This window comes from Candoia aspera, chromosome 3, assembly GCF_035149785.1.
Source record: "Candoia aspera isolate rCanAsp1 chromosome 3, rCanAsp1.hap2, whole genome shotgun sequence".
NCBI lineage: Eukaryota > Metazoa > Chordata > Lepidosauria > Squamata > Boidae > Candoia > Candoia aspera.
Genome location: NC_086155.1, coordinates 192464219 through 192483435, shown reverse-complemented (window position 1 = coordinate 192483435; position 19217 = coordinate 192464219). Strand labels below are relative to the sequence as shown.

Here is a 19217-nt window from a genome sequence, read left to right as displayed (position 1 = left end):
CAGTTAAACCATTTTGAATTAGTTTAAATGGAATGTTAGCATTCCTTTATCACACTTTTTGGACCCATAGTTAATCTTTTGATTTACCTAACCTCCAGGAACCACTGTTCTTCCTTCAAGTGGAGGAAGGGATGCATGAATCCTGGGAGATCTTTTCTGGAAAGGCAGTTTTCAGGAGAAGTCATAGTTGAGAGGTGTTACTTTAAATCTGCCAAAAAGAAAAATCAGATCAAAGAAAAATCTGTACTGCAGAAAATGTGCTAACTTCCTGACAAAGATACAGTGAAAAAGCATGAACTGCTCAATGTCCTGTTTGATTAAATCTTTTTTTCATGAAGAACAGTTCTTAACATGTGTATCTTATACAGTATGCAACTTTGCCCCCCTCCATAGATTTCTTTGCCCAGAACATTCTATATGTATTTTTCTCTATTTTTAAAACTTTATTACCCCTGTAATATACAGTTTGGTCTAGTGGTTAAGGCACCAGGCTAGAAACCAGGAGACTGTGAGTTCTAGTCCCGCCTTAGGCATGCAAGCCGGCTGGGCCAGTCCCTCTCTCTCAGCCCAAGAGCCAATCAGGCATGGTAGGAGAGTTCTAGTCCTGCCTGAGGCAGGAAAGCTGGCTGGGTGACCTTGGGCCAGTCCCTCTGTTTCAGCCCAACTCACCTCACAGGGTGGTTGTTGTGGGGAGAAGAGGAGGAGGAAGGCATATTAGGTATGTTCACTGCCTTGAGTTATTTACAAAAAATAATAAAGACAGGATAGGAAATAAAAAATAAAATACCAGCTGGTTTGCTACACATTATTCTAAATTCAGTTTTTGGCATGAAATCATCTACATTCTGTTTGTTCTGAAATTATAATTTTCTGTGAATTTATCTTCTGAAAAGAAAGCAAGTTTGTTTTCCTGTAATTGGTATTTCAGCTACTTTCGATGAATCCATCTAATATATATACCTACAAGATATACATAGCATACATCCGCTAGATAGAACTTCTGCACCATGCAGCTACCAATTAAGGTTGTGATATTATATTTAGTTCTGTTTATAGTAGAATGGTCTTACCATCCCTTTGATAATTTTATGAAAAAAAGAGAAATAGTTGCTCAGAGATGCTAAAACTCTTGAAGGTACAAAACTGTAACATAAGGCTGCATAGCACTTACATGTGAAATCTCAGAAAACTAATTAAAACAAACAAACAAAGCATTTCCAGGACAGAATCCTGTTGCTCAGCATTTCTCAGGTAGGTTGGGCTTTTTTTTTTTTTTTTATGTTCTAATCTCATTTTAACTAGCGTTATTGTAGCTCTAACGTTCCTTAACGTTTAATGTTCCTTAACATTTAGATTTTATTTTTATTTTGCAGTTCCTGATGATGTGTTTGCTCAGAATTACATATGGAAAGGATCCTACAATTATAAAGGCAAAAAGCAGCCAATGACCTTGACAGTTACTCATTTCAATGCATCATCTGGAAGAGTGAATGCAACCCTTACTAATAGCAACATGGAGCTGTTGCTTTCAGGTAGGATCAACAATTATAGCTGTTGCCAATTTAATTCCCTTAACATCTCTACCAACAGCGTGATACCCATGTTATTGAGCTGATGATCACTGTAAAACCCTTTACACTTTTGGTGTTGGGTATTCTCAGGACAATCTTATTCAGGTAGAATCTCACTATTCCACAACATTTAGTATGGATTGTGCGGGATACCTACACTGTAAGTGATCAGAAAGATTGAGATTCAAGAATGACCGCTCAGTAGTTCCCTCTCCTTGGACCACCTTGGAATATCTCCCAAGGAAAGATGTACCCTTATCCTAATGGGTTTCACAAAACGGTAAACACAGGCCTCTTCAGGGATGCGTTTGGATCTGGCTGATGATAGCAGCAGTTTTATTAATAGTTTAATTAAGAACATTTATTGATATTAGTCTTACAAATATTTTGTTGTTCTATTGTGTTATTGTAAACTAGAATCCTGTGTGGCACACAAACACACACACACATACACACACATACACACACATGAGTTAAGAATACCGGCATGGTTTAGCGGTTTTAGTTTTTGTTCCCCCTTATGTATGAAAGCCAGGTGGGTGACATTAGGCCAGTAACTCTCTTTTAGGCCTAGACTGGGAAGTCAACGAAGATCTATTTACAGACCTGCATTGGATCAGCATGATAGATTATGGTCCATAACCTCCAATAAAGAGGCCTTCATGCTGCAGTGAATTGATTCAGAATAATAGCAACAACAACTTCCAATCATGTCAAGCACACTGACATTTCCTGTTTTATTGGGGTTGTTATGCCTTGTGAAGTTTATGTTGCAGTTCTGCAGAAATTCTTATGTGGAAATGTCTTATTGAAGAGTTCTTATTTCTGAATTGACATGTTTAGAATTGCACTGCCAGATATGCTAATCGCAGGATTATACCTTCTATTCAAAACAGCAGTACTATTTAATGGCTGTTTAACAAAATACATACATGTACACACATTTGACTACTTAGATAAGATTGATCTGAACAATTACTTCAGATATTTTGTTCTTATATAAGAACAGAAAGCACATTTGGCATATTTGAGTATTTAATGCTCTGTGATTTCCTGTATCAAACTACATTGTAGAAGACATTAGTGAACTGGGGAAAACATTCAACAAAGTAAAGCCAGTGTTCTTCAAAGACTCAGGATGGCTGTTTGTGCATGGATATGTGTGTGCATGCATGGAAGACCCATCCACTACAATAGCTGGGCAAACAAAGATAGCAAAACAGTATATAGAAGAAGTCTAGGGGTTTCAAAGCAGCCATCCCAAGCCTTTGATAGGCTGCATATGTTTTGTGACCTCAGAGAATGGATCCATTCTGGATCATCATATGATTTGCATAGGCCCATTAAATGAAGACCAACCTCTTAGTCATTTGGGGGGTGAAAAAGCATTTGGAAAAGTTGGTTAATAAAATGATATGAATGAGGATGGCCTTGAAGGACACACACAAGATCTATTACTAAGACAATTATCAGCTAAACAAAACTTGAGGGTAGGCCAAGAAAGTGGTTTGTGGAAAAGCCTCAGATAGCCTTCTCCCCCACTCCCAATTCTCATGTGGATAGGGAGGAAAGGTAGCACATTCAGACTCACAAAATTCTGTTACTACAGCTGTTTTAATAAAAGTACCTTTAGGTGTGCACGGTGTCTGTTCCTTAATCTGGGGTACCCTATAGGGCTGACACAACTTAAAGTCTGCTTGACAAACTGAAAATGGGTTTGGATATCTTATGTTTTTCCTATTCCTTTTAAAACTAAAATGGGAAAGAGATTAAATGCTGAGAAAACCATATAAAATTGCTAAAATTAGCTATCTTACCATGGAATTAGAAAGCAGGCAATGTAGCAACATTTCTTTAAAAGGAATCCAGCAGGAGCCAGGAAATTATAGACCCATTAGTTTAATTCTTTCACTCTAACTATTCCCTAGTAAACTGGCAGAAAACATTATTAATTTAGAATTATTATGCATATAAAGAACAAACCTTGTGGAAGAAGAATCAGCATGTCTTCTATGAAGGAAAACCATGTCCCAACATTTTCGGAATGTTAATAAATATGCAGATAGGATATACTAAGTAGATATTATATAAGGGATTTTCACCCAACAAGATTAATGGTAGATTCATGCCTGAAAAAGTTCACTTCACCAGACATTCCTAATTTAACTTACAACATTCCATGACTTTAAAGTTGGATAAGACTAATTCAAGGGAATTGGAATTTGTTTAACTCTTTTTCTGCTGATGTTACTTTTGTTGTTCTGAGACTTTAATTTGTTGTAGCAATTTGTTTCTGTATATCTAAGCCACCTTATGAAGATTTGAAAGCTGTGACAAGAAAGTCAAAATTCTGAGTTCAACAGGTCTTATTCTGAATGAATCCGTATAGGATTTTATTTCCAGTCACAATGTCTCTGACTACTAGTTGTTGCCTGAGCAGAAAAATTGTGCTGGAATATCTTGGAAAGGATACTGGATAATGATATGTCTGTGTTTGATCTAGAGGGTTTTTCTTACATGTTTGCACATGGAACATAGTCATGTTTAACGCAGAATAGATACAGGTAGTCCTCGCTTAATGATCACAGTTGGGACTGGAATTTTGGTTGCTAAGCAAAGCAGTCATTAAGCAAATCCAACCCGATTTTATGACCTTTTTTGTGGCAGTTGCAAAATGAATCACCATGGGTGTTAAGCAAACCATGTGGTTGTTAAGCAAATCATGTGGTCCCCCATTGATTTTGCTTGCCAGAAGCTGGCCAGGAAGGTTGAAAATGGTGATCACATGACCACAGGGTGTTGCAATGGTCATAACTGCAAACTGGTTGCAAAGCACCCACATTGGACTTTGGGGACTCTGCAATGGCCGTAAGTGTGAGGACCAGTCATAATTCAGTTTTTCCGGCACCGTCATAAGTCCGAACCATCACTAAATGAATGGCTGTTAAGTGAGGACTACCTGTATGAGGGATATATCTGAAATAACACTGTGGCAAAGAAAAAGAAAAATGCAATCACACTTATTGCTTCTGTATAGCAACAGAAACTCCAAATAATTTCTTGATCTCATCTTCTTTTTACAGTGCAAGACCATGTCATGGCATTAAACTGGAATTATATTAAAATAAGAAATCTTCTGTAATGTTCAATTGGTTTCATTCTGAGCACATTTCTTGATTCAAGTAATGCATTGCAGATGCATTTCTAAATCAAGTATGATGTGGTAGTTTTTTTGAGTGCAGGTACGTTTTATATTTTGATTAAGAAAAAGCACTGATACAAGTAAACAATACATTACTCCTTAAAATTTAGAGTTACAGTGAAAAATAATCTTGCTTCAGGCATGACAATTACTACAAGCATTTAATAACAGGGTATCTATTTACAGAAATAGAGGTATATATATTTTTGGAGGGAACCCTATGAATCTGGTAGAGAAAGCTATCAGAGGTAAGATACAGAGTTTCTGATTTCAGATCATGCACATGCCACAATTCTTCTTCTTAAAAAAAAATCTCAAAAAAGAACAAAGAATGTGTGTCATAGTTTAAAATGTATATTTTTTTTTTGTATGCCCTTTTCAGTTTTCCCTATTCAGTGGAAAACTGAATATCAGTAATACTAAATGATAGCTTTCAAGAATGGCTCAAGATTCTATTATTGTTCTATAGGCGCAGAAGATCCATACAGAGGAGGATGCAGCAAGCCTGGGCTACTCACTCTAATATGTACTTCTTGCAGGACTACATCTTGTTTGTTTGTGTTTTGCTTTTCATAGTGAATTGTGTGTTGCTGCTAATTTGTATGCTATCCCTTAACTATGAGATAGCCTATACTTGACAACTAACGTTTGGATTTCCCCATGCACAGACATCCAGATTTGTGGAAACTACTACTTTCCAAATGGAAACCTTCCAGTCATGTAATTTCTGAATGGGAAGAATGTCTTAAATGTGGCAAAAAAATAAATATAGTTTTGCTGAAAGCAGCAGTGGAAGGCTCCTTATGAAAGTCCACTTACCGTTGACCCTTGCAGTGTCTGCAAGACTGCTCATAATTTGCCAGAAAAAATAATCCAAGGATTTTATCAAGGAAGATAATTCATTCATTTGTCATTTTAAGTTCAGCTTCTCATCTTTTCCTGAGCTGAGTAATTCATTGGCAGAGAAAGGAGACATTTGACAGTAGCTGGATGTGTGCTTCGTTCTGGCTAGCTAGACGTAGATAATATTGAGAAGAACCATCAAAATACAATGTAGTTGTAAGGTCTGATTTTAATACCTTTTCAGAGGTAGTGGCTGATTTACTATCCACTGATAGTTGCCCTAGTGATAAAGAACTTTTTTCTTAAACTATAAACTTGAAGGCATTCTGTGAATTGGTCCCAAGATACCTAAGATAAGGATTTTAGCTGGCTTTGGATCCATTCAAATTTACTAGCTAAACAAGTATCCTTTTCATTTATAAATCAAAGACATTGGTAGATCCTCCTTGGATGTCATTTTGAAACATTTTAAAAATCATATATGATTTTTTAAGTGAAGATTATTGAAAGTCGTACTACTTGTTCCCCTCAACATATCTTTGTGAAAATGGATTTTGAGCACAACTAAAAGCAAATATCAAAACAGACTAGATATTATGCTGATTCAAAGACATTCTGAAACAAATCATACTCTAGACACGCCATCATATGTAAACAAATTGATTATGTGCCATCAAGTTAGTGTTGACTCTTAGCAAACATATATAGAGATTTTCTCCAGGAGCATCTGTTCTGAACTTGGTCCTTCAGGTCTTCCAATGGTACACCTATTGTCACTGAAATTAAGTCCATTCATCTTGTTGCCCTATCTGACTGCAGGTTTCACTGGTCTTAGTCCTGGTTCTTTCTAAAGCTGAAAGCATCAGGAATTAACCTAATACTTTTTTTTCAAGTAAAGTCTGTCCCTGATTTATGGCAATCTTCTAGGTACAGCCATCCCTTAGAACTGTTGAAACATACTAGTCAAGGTTTCCTCTCTGCAAAGCTGAGAAATTGTGGTCTGTACACCTCCTTAGCATGGAGGCTCAGAATGTTGCTTGGTCTTAGGCTACTACAGTAGATTTAGAGAAGAAAGCTACCTCATAGTATTTTGCAGAGGATCAATGTGGTGGCAAAGAACTTTGAACAAGAGTAGTGTTACATGAATTTTCACTCATGGCTACAAATCCGTCCTCTGTGTATTTAATGTGGCTTTCAATTTGTCCCTTGCAGTCTTCCTGAAGCAAGCTGAAATTACTGTTTGCAAATGAACACACCAATGCATAGTTTAAAGCCACCTTTATTTTGGTATTTTATTTTATGTTATTTCTTTTACATCCTGGATTTTTTCCAGGAGTATAAGATGAGACAGACAGAGAGAGAGAATATAATGTGGGAAACTTGGGTTGTAAGCTTCCACTGATAAAGGGGAACCTGTACCTGTGGTTTTCAGGTTCTAGTTTAGCGCAGGTTTAACAATACATCATAATGCCTTAAATCTTTTTTCCACCATTATTATTACACCGTATATAAACAAAAGTGTCTCTTTTTATTTCCATACTTACCCTCCATTTACCTCCCTCCCTCCCTCCCTTCTCTTGCATAAAATCAAATATAAGCTAAGCTACACACAATTAACAATACAGTAGGATTTACCTAATGATTTTTTTTAATTTTTGACACTGAAGACCTGAATCTATAGCAAACTTAGGTTGAGTTTGCAGTGTGTGTGTGTCTGTGTGTGTAGGCTTTGAGTCAGTTTTTGACTCCTGAAGACTGCCTTGACAAGTCTCTGCAGTTTTCTTGGCAAGATTTCAGAAGTGGCTTGCCATTGCCTCCTTCCTAGGGCTGGGAGAAAGTTTCTGGCTCAAAGTCACCCAGCTGGCTTTGTGCCCAAGGCAGGACTGGGACTCACACTCTCCCGGTTTCTAGCCTGATGCCTTAATCACTGCACCAAACTGGCTGTCATGCATGATATGCTTACTGAAATAACTCTGGAACTGACCACCTTCTAAACTGCCACTTCATAATGTGCAATTAAATAGGTATGCCTTTTTTTCTAATTACTTAAAAAGATGAGCCAATCTTTGGCCTTTGTGTCTCATCTTTGAAAAGACTGTCTAGAGATATACAAGGATGATTTTGTTTTTGCTTTAATGGCTCAGATCAACTATGTTTATGTTTTACAGGGGTGTATAAAAGTCAAGAAGCCTGTTTAATGCTCCATATATATCTCATCAAAGCACCATCCCATACTTCTGTGAACAAACTGAAAGAGGACAAATGGGCAATGGATGGCTTTGTGAGTATATTTCTGGCAAAATCCAATGTGTCTTAATAGAAAACTATGGTTTGTGCGTGAGACCAGAAAGAAGTCATTTTTAAAAAATGAAAGCTTAATTAGGAATGTTGAAAAATAGGCTTATACAGGCACTTGCTGACAAGACAAGAACAAATATTGCTATTACAGGTTAGTGGCATTCTTAAAGGTCATGGGAAATGCCATTGATTGGATTCAAAGGTAGACCAGCATGCAGGCAAAAAAAAAATCAGCACACATTTTGGATGACTATTTTCGTACTTGCCAAAAATATCTGCATTAGAAAATCATGTCCTTGCGTACATTCATAAAAATGGTACACTGAGTTACATTTCTCTGTCATAATATGGTATCTGCTTTACACTCACCAAGATTCTCATATTTAGTGCAATATTGATGAATAAGGAAACATGTATAGCAACATTACAGCTAGAAATTGGGAATAATACCCTAGATGTTCTTTCAAGCAACTAGACCCATATAAATCAGTGCATTGCTGTATTAGTGATTAGTATTTGGTGAGATAGAAGCCCTGATAAGTGTGCTTTGATTCTCTAGCAAAGTATACTGCTACTTTCCAGGTTGATTATAATGCTAACATTGCAGTTGTTTAATTATTAATAGATTACATTTCTATGTAATTGTGTAGAAACCCTACATTTCTTTAAACTTTGTAGTTGACAAAAGAACAGCATGCAATGTTATTTCTAAGTACATAGCAGTACAATACATATTAATAGATATTAATAGAGTAGCAATACTGCACAGATAAACAAAGGTGTGGTGTCATAAACTTTCTGTTTGTAACCTAATACAAATATATATTTATTGATTTGATTTCAGGTAGTGTTAAAGCTTTTAATACCTTTAAAACTTTTCAAAGGCTTTTGAAAAGAGAAACAATCTAATAAGTTAAAAACATTGATAAAAAATAATGCTAAACTTCAATGACAAGCACATGGGGAAACAGATTCTCATCTTTGCAGATTTTTTAAAATGCCGGGACCTCCTAGAGTATGTATTCTATAGTCTGGGGAAGCGATACAGAAGAACAATATGCTAGAACAACATATTTCTGACAGGAGGGGCATCTCAAATCAAATCAAATCAAATCAAATCAAATCAAGATTTTACTTATGGTCAAGACCAAACAGGAATCTTAAAATATTCTTAGCAGTCTAGGAGGCAATATCTACCTGATCTGCCAGTTCCAGATAAGAACTAGCTAGTACTTAGAATAGAGAATATCAGGCGAAGGAATCGTAATAACAACAATGAAGAATCTAGCAGAAGGCAATGCCAAACCATTTCTGTATTGTCCTTGAAGTTACCATGAATACAATTCAACTAAAAATAGTCTTTGCTTCTATAGACACATAAGATTATTTATTAGATGTTGTAATTTTGTAAAGTATAAACAAACAAATGAACATATTTTCTCTAATTGTTTTATGCATGGTTTCAGATACTAATAAAATTATAGGACACTTACGGCCATTTAGACACAAAGATCTGAAAAGTTGGTTGGCTCAACTACTTCCAATAAGAAGAATGGTAGATTTTTTCTTCTTCTTTTTTTCTTTTCATATTTTGTAAATTCTTCAAGTATATTTTCATATATTTTGTAGATCTTGATATACTTTCTGTTTTTCCTCTTTGCTTTCATTTCTTTTTATTCTGTTTTTAATCTTTAAATATCTTTTAAAATAAAATAAATAAATCTCAAGTACTTCCAGATCTTCATGGAGAAAATCTATCTATGTGGTTGCTAGGAGTTCACAACGAACTGATGGCACATGATCAGTCAATCACTTCCAGATCAAAGAAATCTATTACCATTAAAAATAAAAATATGTATAAGTAACTGAATAGCGAAAGTGCCTTGTTCCAGGCTGAATCTAATCAGCTTTTCAATTTCTTACTGTAGATATGCATATTTATATTAATTATATACCCTTCTTTTTATTATTCTATGTAGGTTTCTGCAGAACCTGATGGTGCAACTTATGTTTTTCAAGGATTTATTCAGGGTAAAGATTATGGTCCGTTTGGACTTCAAAGATTAGGTAAGATTATGCTATTAATATAGGTATATTCAAACTTTTTGCACCATTTGAAATCAACAAGAAGGGGCCAATGGAGCCATTTACATCTTTCATGCGCTTACTGCTTCTGATAAAAACTTGCTCCAATTCTGAGAGATGATCTGCATGTATATTTTTTACTTAATGTGGAGAAGTTAGAAGGTTGGGAGGAGGGGCAATACATCCCCTGCCTCAACACATTGACTCCCTTTGGATTCTGAATGACTTTCTTGATAGAATGATTGATACTATTTCAAGAAAAGCTAATTCCAGTCATATGTTGGAAGCTGAAAGTATCTGCATATGACACTTTTTTCCTGTAGCCAAACTGCACTGAATTAATTTTAAGTTCAGACTTAAAATGGTATTCTGAAAGAGGGATGGTGCTGTTATCAAAGATACATTAGAAGGTACAGTACGTGATCTGAGGCATCCACAGCAAACCAAGATTTCATCAAAATAATGAAACTTGCACTGTGATGTCATAATACAAGCTCTGTCAGTATGTGTTTAAAGTGGTTGAGTTTGAGATATTCTGGATAGTTTCAAATATTAGTGAGGTATTTTATTTCATCCTAGTCAGGTACAAGAAAAATTGTGTTAGATTCTTCCCTTCCATTGTTCATTGTGCAACCTTACTTTGTTCCATTAGCTTAGTTACAATCTTGCTATGCAAAATTTCATTCACATAAAATAAACAGTGGAAATCTACTCCCTTCTGAATTCTTATAGAGAGTTTGTGTTGAAGGGAAGGACCATTTCAGTAAAAAAAATAAATAAATAAACTGTAGCTAAAATGGATATAAACAGGTGAAATTGTTTGCTCTTTTCCCCTCTGAAACTATTTTAGGATCAATGACTGTCCCTGATTCAGCACCTACAAACATAATAGTAAACTCTAGGTGCCTGCTTTGGCTTATCCAAACATGATGTTTTCTATTAGCCTTTTTTAAGGAGGACTCTGGGAGCAATTTCAAAATTTATGTGATGCGCTTTGCTCTACATGCATGTCTGCTTACCTTTTCTTCCAAATTCCTAAGCACTAATAAAATATAATTGCCTGCATCCATAAGCATATAAAAACAGGGAAAATGGGTAAAAGAAATTATTAAGCTGTAATTATTAGAGTGAATTTCTTGATAGTGGTATTTTTTTTTCCTTCTTAAACGAACACTTGTATTGCTAAGTGTACTTATTCCTCAGGCACTAGAATCCCATTTAGCTCAAACTGAATGGTCTTGCAAGAATAATTTGTTGTCTTGGCTATAATCTTCTCTACCTTTCCACACAAGCGTTATCCAGCCCACTTTATAACAGATTAAAAACCAAGCATGATATGCATCTGTATTGGTTATTTTTGCCTAGGTTTTTGCCTATCTTTGGTCCATAATGGACCTAATCATGGAATTCCCCTGCTTAGAGGAGATCTGCAAATTGGAGGTTCTCCTGGATTCACAGCTCCTGCTCTAGGAACAGAGAGTATCTTTGGCCAGGAGGGCTTTGCACAGTTACAACTTGTCTGCTAATTGCAATGATACCTGGGTTGGAAAATCCTACTCACAGTTACTCCTGCCCCAGTCACTTTCAATTTGGATTACTGTAACACATGGGGACACCCTTAAAAAGCATTTGGAAGCTACAACTGATACAAAATGCAGAAGTCTGGGCTGTGATGGATGCATACTTGAGTGATCCTACTGCTTTGGGAGCTTCATTGGTTGCCAGTTGACTACCACATGCAATTGAAGGTGTTGGTTGTGACCTTTAAAGTTTACATGGCTATGGACCAGGTTCACTCATATTTGTCTCCCCATCTAAACAATTTGCTCATCTGATTGGGAAACTCTGTCTGGGTCTTGTCTGTTTGAGAATGTCATCTGATGGGACCTAGGAAACGGGTATTTTTGAATGGTGCTCTTATGCTTTGGAACTCCCTCCTTATTCCCTTCTGGGTTTCATAAAAGCAGTTAAGATGTGGCATTTCCATCTCTCCCAGAAGAAAGGCATGTTTTGACTGTTAGGGTGCCTGGTGGACACATAAGACATGACTTTCCCTTTGTCCCTTGTATGGTTGCTGAGATTTTTTTTTTCTTTTTGGATGGGATTATTTATTTTTTGGAAGGGTTGTTTTTATGATCTCTTTAAATGTTAGGAACCCAGAGACTTCAAGAATAGGTGGCATACAAATAAAGCATGTAAGTAAATGAATAAATAAACAGATGGACAGAGACCCAACACAGTGGATTAATTCCTTAGAAGAGAGAAATCAAACTTGTGGATTTGTAAAAATATGATGAAAATTGAAGGGACAAAGAATGCATGAACTCATTGGACTTCATTTAAAAAAAACATTGTCCTTTTAGGAAGAGAAAACATTTGGAATTATTCAAACTTTTGAAGGACCCTTTACTTGGAATGGGGGGGAGAAAGAGCTTTTTACAGGAAAAAATGCAAGAAAGATGCCTTAATCACAACTTAGGCAAAGCTGTTATCTATCCAGTTGTGTTCAATTTGTGCAAACTAGTATTTAACTGTTTTCTTTCTGAGAGACGTAACTCTGGATCCTGGTCAGGAGTATCCACAAGGGGATTTAAAAAGTGTACTGTGAGTACACAACCAAAGTGCATGTTACACATTAAAAAGAGGCAGGGCTTTGATTGCACTGTCACAGCCAGTGCAATCCTAGCTTGACCTTTTTGACACCCAGGACCTCCCTGGTGTTGAGTGTATATGCTCAGTTCAAGAAGCCTGAATGCTGTGTCTCCTGCATCTCTTCTCCTTCTCACAGGAAAAAATGATGCCTTGTCATAGGAGGCTGTTCAACTGGGAGTAATCACACCTTAGTAGATTGCAAAAGAGCCCCTCTTATAAGTGTGGGACCAGGAACAAATTAAGCACTGTGGCCGTTCTCCTGTACCTGGCATGGTGTGTGGGTAACTCAGAAAGTGGAAGCAGATGGATAAATTATCATCAAAATTGTTTTTTTTCCTAATTTAGATAATACCCCTGAGCTTAAACATGGCTTGGTGTAATTGCAGTACTGTTGCAACCCACTTGTGTGGAAAGGCTCCAAATATTTTGGTTCTTTTTAACCAGGCTAATTTTTATCTGAAGGCAGAAATAAATTGCTTTAGTTTCTGAAGGAGTTTGACTTCTCATTTTGATTATCAATTAGAAAGAGCATGAAATCACATCTCAAATATATGGGTGATCCAATTTGTTTAGTCTAGAAAATAATTGAAAATAGAGTTATATTATATAGGAATAAACAAATTATGTATTTGTATAGTATACACACATTATAAATATTTGTAATACATATTTTTCCATGACAGTAGTAACAGAAATAATGTTTGTTTTTTGTTTTGTTTTTCCTCCAGGACTTAATACGTCTAAAGGATCAAATTCATCAAATCAATCACATGGTACAAACAGCAGTTCTGTGGCCATTGCTATTCTTGTGCCTTTTTTTGCCCTTATTTTAGCAGGATTTGGGTTTTACCTTTATAAACAAAGGTAGGTGGAATATACATCTATTTTGCATGCACACACACACATACCACCAAATATGGATGATTTTGATGTGGGAAATATTATTGTATGTAGGTCTGGTTAGCACCTTTATGTTGTTCTAAGGAAATGCCCAAATTTCCACAGGTTAAATGCTCTTGGATAAATAGTAGCTGTAAAAATTATGAACTTCACTTATAGCCATCACTGTTTGCCATCTCAGCTAATAAACCTTTGGAAAAAAAAATAGAAGTATCAGCTGAACAGAGCAGAGATTAAATTTCAGCTTATGAAATTCTCCTATTCCCTTGTACCTCATGCCTAGACCTACATATTTCAGTAATCATGTTCCCCTCCACCACCACCATCACAAACACCATTATTTGCATTATTTATTTTTATGACTGTTCAAGAATTTTTTTAGTGGCCCTGGATTATAGAATCTAGGCTGTATGTAGGATGCGATGATTTGTTTGGACCTAATTATGAAATCCTGCCAGGTTCATCCAGCCTTCCAATCTATCAATCTACCTATGTCTCTAAAGAGACATTCAGGAGAGCTACCAATTTGCACTAAAAAACAATATATGTTTAAATCAGAATTTACATTACATATGGGAAACAGTAAAATCCAGAAACCTCATAAATCCTGAAAGGTATTTTTGAGGTTCTCCTCCCTTTTAAGATATTGATTAAAGAGATATGTAAAAGTAAGAAAAAACTCTATCTTTCAGATTGTTCTGAGAAACAAATTTTGATTATTGCATCAAGCATGAAATAACAATGCTCACCCTAGATTACAATAACCTATTATCAATAGGGTGAGTCACTCCCTTAACAAAATTATGTGTGCAGGCCAATCTTATCTTGTTCAGGTTATACTGGCAGAAGAATATATTTGGGCACATTTCTTGAGGGCGGAGGTACTATCTAAATTAGATTGCAACTAGACCTGATAATTCCAAATTGTGCAGCTCTCCTTGGAGAAAGGACTCATGAAAAGCCATGACATTTATTCCCAGGAAGCATAGATAGGATTTCAGGCCAAAGTTAGCTCTTCCTCTGTTCTCAAGGGTGAAAGTGCCTAGTTCCTCCATCACCAGATGGTTTAGCACACAGACCTCCCCCCACCACCACTTTTCTCTTCTGCGTGACCCCTGCAGGCCTGAACATCCCTTGTTCTTCCCCATAGTTGCACCTGCAGTACTGACTGCAGTGGAAGGTGGTTCTGAGATGAATCTGCTCTATAGAACACAGAGGCAGAACAAGGAACATTAGGCAACTTTCCAGTTGTCATTCAAATGCCAGCTGAAGTCGTATCCCTGAGTGGCAAGGGAAGCCAATCTCAGATCTCTATGGTGCTTCAGTGTTGGTATTTGTCAAGGTGTCATGGTCAGTTGGGAAATGGAAATGTTGTTTTCCCTTTCTGAAATTAGTATGTCCTCTAATTAGTGTGGTCTCTCTTTCCCAGCACGCTTACTCTGCCTTGACTGTTAAGTTTTATTTAACTTTTCAAACAAGACTGATCCAGCTAGAAAACACTTTTGAGGGCAAAAGCCCATTGTAGAACCCTACTGTCCCTGTCCCATTAGTGGGAACACTTTCAAAAAGTAAAAAGAACATCTAAACGGTATGGACTGGTCTGCACTATTATCATTCAGCTGAACTATTTATCCCTTGTACATCCCATTACTTTCTTCAAAATAAATTAAAATCTCCCTTGAAAAGTATCCCATCTATTGTATATATACAGTAACATTCTTTCACAACTATCATAGATACTTCATAGATAAGGTCACTGTTTTACATTAGACCTTTACTTTCAGTTTTTGGAATTGTTGTAAATAACTGCCCTTTAGTGAGAAGCAACTTATTCAAATGTCTTGGTGTCTTGAGACACTGCAGTAAAAATGGGTTTGCTGTGTACTTCACATATTGCCTATATTTCATTTTTGACATGTACAGTATTGCAAATCATATTTCTTGTATAATTTATCTTACATCAGCCATAAGTGCCATGAACAGTTTTATTACAGACAGCTATTGCACAGCCATCACTGGCAATTCAGCTGTTATCAGTTTATGCTGTCATTACAGACTTTTGTCCAAGATTTATCCTACTGTTCTCACCTGGGAGATAGTTGTGCATAAAATAGCTAAAAACAATGTCGTGATCCTTTGATTGATCATCTCCCAGTTCATATGGAGTCTTATTTCTTTATGAACATTTTACTCCTATCAGATATGAGTAATGAGATAGGGTAATGTTTACAAAAATAAGCTTCCACTTGGAAATGTGCACATCCAGAATGTAAAATAATGTTCTTTTCCCACTGCAGCAAAATGAATAAAATCAAAAGTTATTCTGTGTTTTTCAGCTGAGATATAGACATGTCTAACAGCTCAAAATTATGTAACAAGACTCTCTTCAACCTCACTTAATGCAATTGTTTAAGGCTTTAGGGAACTGTGAAGTCCTAGAACAATCTCATGAAGTCTAATACCTCAGACACAGCTTCAACCGAGTCAACCAATACATTTGTTAAGAACCCTTCCTGTAACCCATATGATTGTGCTAGGCAACAGCAGGATTGTTACTAGACATTCTGTGCAGTCATCTAGGTTGTATGTGATAGCTTACAGAGAATATAAAAGAGAATCTCCTGAAGCTTTAGTTTAGCCATGTCTGACTTTCCTTCAGCTTAGTCATATCAGATCAGGGATCAAGTAGGAACTTTGCTTCAAGCCTGGAAAGCTTTGCTGAGCTATACCATATGGGCAAGTGCAGAGAAGTACTTTGCTTCTGGGAATGCCTACACATAACTATTACATCTTCCTGGATTTACTTGGGAAAAAAGTAAGTGAAATTTTCAGCAAACACTGCTGTATTAATTGGTTTCCAGTACATCAGGACTGAACTGCTGATGTTGATTCTTATCCTTAAAAGCCTTTATAATCTGGGTGCAGGATTTTTGAAAGAGGCATTTTTTTTTCTTCCAAAATTAAAGATTCATTATTCATATCCATCTTTAATATTCTATATAGTGTAACTGATTTGATTTAATTCATGATTTGATTTAATTTATATTTTTGCAGTGTATCTTTAGACTCTTCTGCACAGTGGTGTGTTTAGTGCTGTTCTCCTTTGCAAGAGCTAGCAGGAAGGTACCCTAGCATGAAAATCTGAGCCCCCATTTGCATCCCCATTCTGCCTGGTGGCAGAGGAGAGGTTATGCAAAAGAAGCAGGGTGAGGAAAGAGGCAGGGTAAAAATGTCTCTTTTGGTGCCAGGTCTTCTGCTTTCAATTCTCCAAACCCAGAGAGTGATAGTGAAAATAGACAACTGGTACCAACGAGACCATTATCCCCTACTTTTCTCTCCCCATTTTTCTTGTCACTCATGGTAAAAGAAGCAAAAGAGAGAGAAACTCTCCTTCCACCACTTCTCTTGGCAGGTGAAGTGGAGAGAGTAGCAGGGGAATATGGTTCCTTTGGGGCCAATTTCCTCCTAAATAACTCCCCCCCACACACAAAAGATAACACTTATTTAATTATTCCCTTCCTACTACTATTCTATACATTTCTGTCTACTATAATAAGAATCCAACTAAAAAGTACATAAATTGTCTGCCATTATACTCAATAGTACAACAGTTTTAATAATCTTAATAACCCCCCCAAAAAATAAACCAATTCAAAACAGTAGTCTTAAATCAAATCCTTAAAACCATCCAAAGAAACATTTTTATATACCCTAATAACCTTAACTCAAATCCTTAAAAGCAAGTATCATCAGTCGAACCCTTAAAGCAATCCAGATAAACATTTTTTAACCCTTATCCCACTGCCCTATGGAGGGCAGAAGATGTGCTTCTGTGACAACTAATCCATAAGTAAGGGTGTACTTTTGACACATGTCCACTTGTCTTCCAGAAGACTGATGGATACGTATCAAAAAGTACACCTGCCCATCCCTCTGAATCAGACACTCCTGTATCATCTCTGCTAGGGCTGGGTGGACAGGCTCACCCTTAGTTACTGTACACACACACAATCCTTATCATTCCTCCAAACCCTGAAGTCTGGGGATCTGCTGCTAGGTCTGGTGAATCTGGCAGGAGAAGTGGGAGTGTTGATCGTCTGGCACAGAGGAAGAACCCCAATTCTCTTGCTGCCAGAAGGTGAGCAGCCCTGAAAAGCACTGGCCAGAGGGCATGTCTACAGCAACCTGAGGTGCCCAAAAGGAGCAAGGCCCATCCCTAAATGTACATTAGATGTTCTGATCTACAAGGATTGTGTTAGATGAAGGTGGAGATTACCACATTAAAACTAGAAAGGAAAAAATGAGTGACTTCACAGTGGGTCAGGGGTGAGTGAAAGATGATGTTACCTGTTTCTGTCTTCCTGAAATGGTTAACAAGGTATCTTCCAGCCCCTAAAGAAGCATCTTTTCTTGAAACCTATTTCCTTGGAAGCCAGATTATAAAATTCTTTTACTACAGTCGATCAATAATCTTCTGTTCTTTTATGCTGGTCTGTGACCATAATAAAGATTTGATTTGATCTTCTGTTCTTCTGCCATTTGCCACAGAACTGCACCAAAAACACAGTACACAGGCTGCTCCGTACATGAAAATAACAATGGACAAGCTGCTTTTGAAAACCCTATGTATGACACCAATGCAAAGTCTGTTGAAGGGAAGGCTGTGCGATTTGATCCCAACCTGAACACAGTTTGCACAATGGTATAACATTGCGATCACCTGACTGCAGGGGTTTGAAGATTGAAACGCAACATGGTGGACATATCGTTCACTGGTTTTTAAAAGAAAAAAGAAAAGAAAAGCACATTTTTCAGGATCTCCTGGATCACCTTCTCCTGAGGCTGAGACAGAGACTAGAGTGGGTTTCTTTTTTTCATAAATATATATTGACTTCACGGTTACTGTGGAGTATTTTACAGAATGTCTGCTGCACTCCATGAGTGCTTATTGACAGTTTATTTGCTTTTTTAAAAAAGAAGATTATTCTGAAAATAAAATAATAACATATTTGCATATATTGGAGGAGCATCCACAATCAGTACTTCTGTGCTTTATAAACTGTGCTAGAGGGACTGGATTTAAAAGAACAAATTATATGTGATAGAAATTAAGAGTTATATTTACAGGAGACAGCAAGGGCCTGTGGCTTCTCTTTAATAGTCACAGGCAAAACCATTCCATCATATCTGGTCTTTAAGAACATTTTCTTCTCCCCACTCCCACATCACTATCTATGAATTTCTGAGATTATGCCATGATCATTAATGTGCTTAAGCTTGGAAGTGCAGCCCATTATTTCTGAGCCACAATGAATAATTAAGTGTCTGGTCTCCGGTTCTTTTAATTCATGATTTTCATTCCCTGCTCTGTTGTTCTTGTCATGCAAAGATCTCCTACTCTCTTTTCTTGCTCCTCCTCCTCCTCCTCCTCCTCCTCCTCCTCCTCCTCCTCCTCTCCTCCTCCTCCTCCTCCTCCTCCTCCTCCTCTTCTTCTTCTTCTTCTTCTTCTTCTTCTTCTTCTTCTTCTTCTTCTTCTTCTTCTTCTTCTTCTTCTTCTTCTTCTTCTTCTTCTTCTTCTTCTCATTGTTGGTCCAAATAGCTACCAATTTTGCAGCGATAGAATAAGATTTGAGAACTGCTGTACTGCGATTGTCTTAGTGGCTGAG

General features: G+C 36.8%; 1 protein-coding gene across 1 annotated transcript in view; it reads left to right on the top strand.

The window, feature by feature from the left end:
- The window catches only part of CSMD3 (CUB and Sushi multiple domains 3), a 643537-nt gene extending 624576 nt beyond the window's left edge, over positions 1–18961 (top strand). Inside the window, exons 67-71 of the mRNA XM_063299980.1 lie at positions 1374–1532; positions 7785–7897; positions 9894–9981; positions 13380–13515; positions 18100–18961. Of these exons, the coding sequence (XP_063156050.1) occupies positions 1374–1532; positions 7785–7897; positions 9894–9981; positions 13380–13515; positions 18100–18259 (656 nt within the window). The 3' untranslated portion in view covers positions 18260–18961. The remainder of the gene's footprint in view (positions 1–1373; positions 1533–7784; positions 7898–9893; positions 9982–13379; positions 13516–18099) is intronic.
- Positions 18962–19217: the final 256 nt, after the last annotated feature.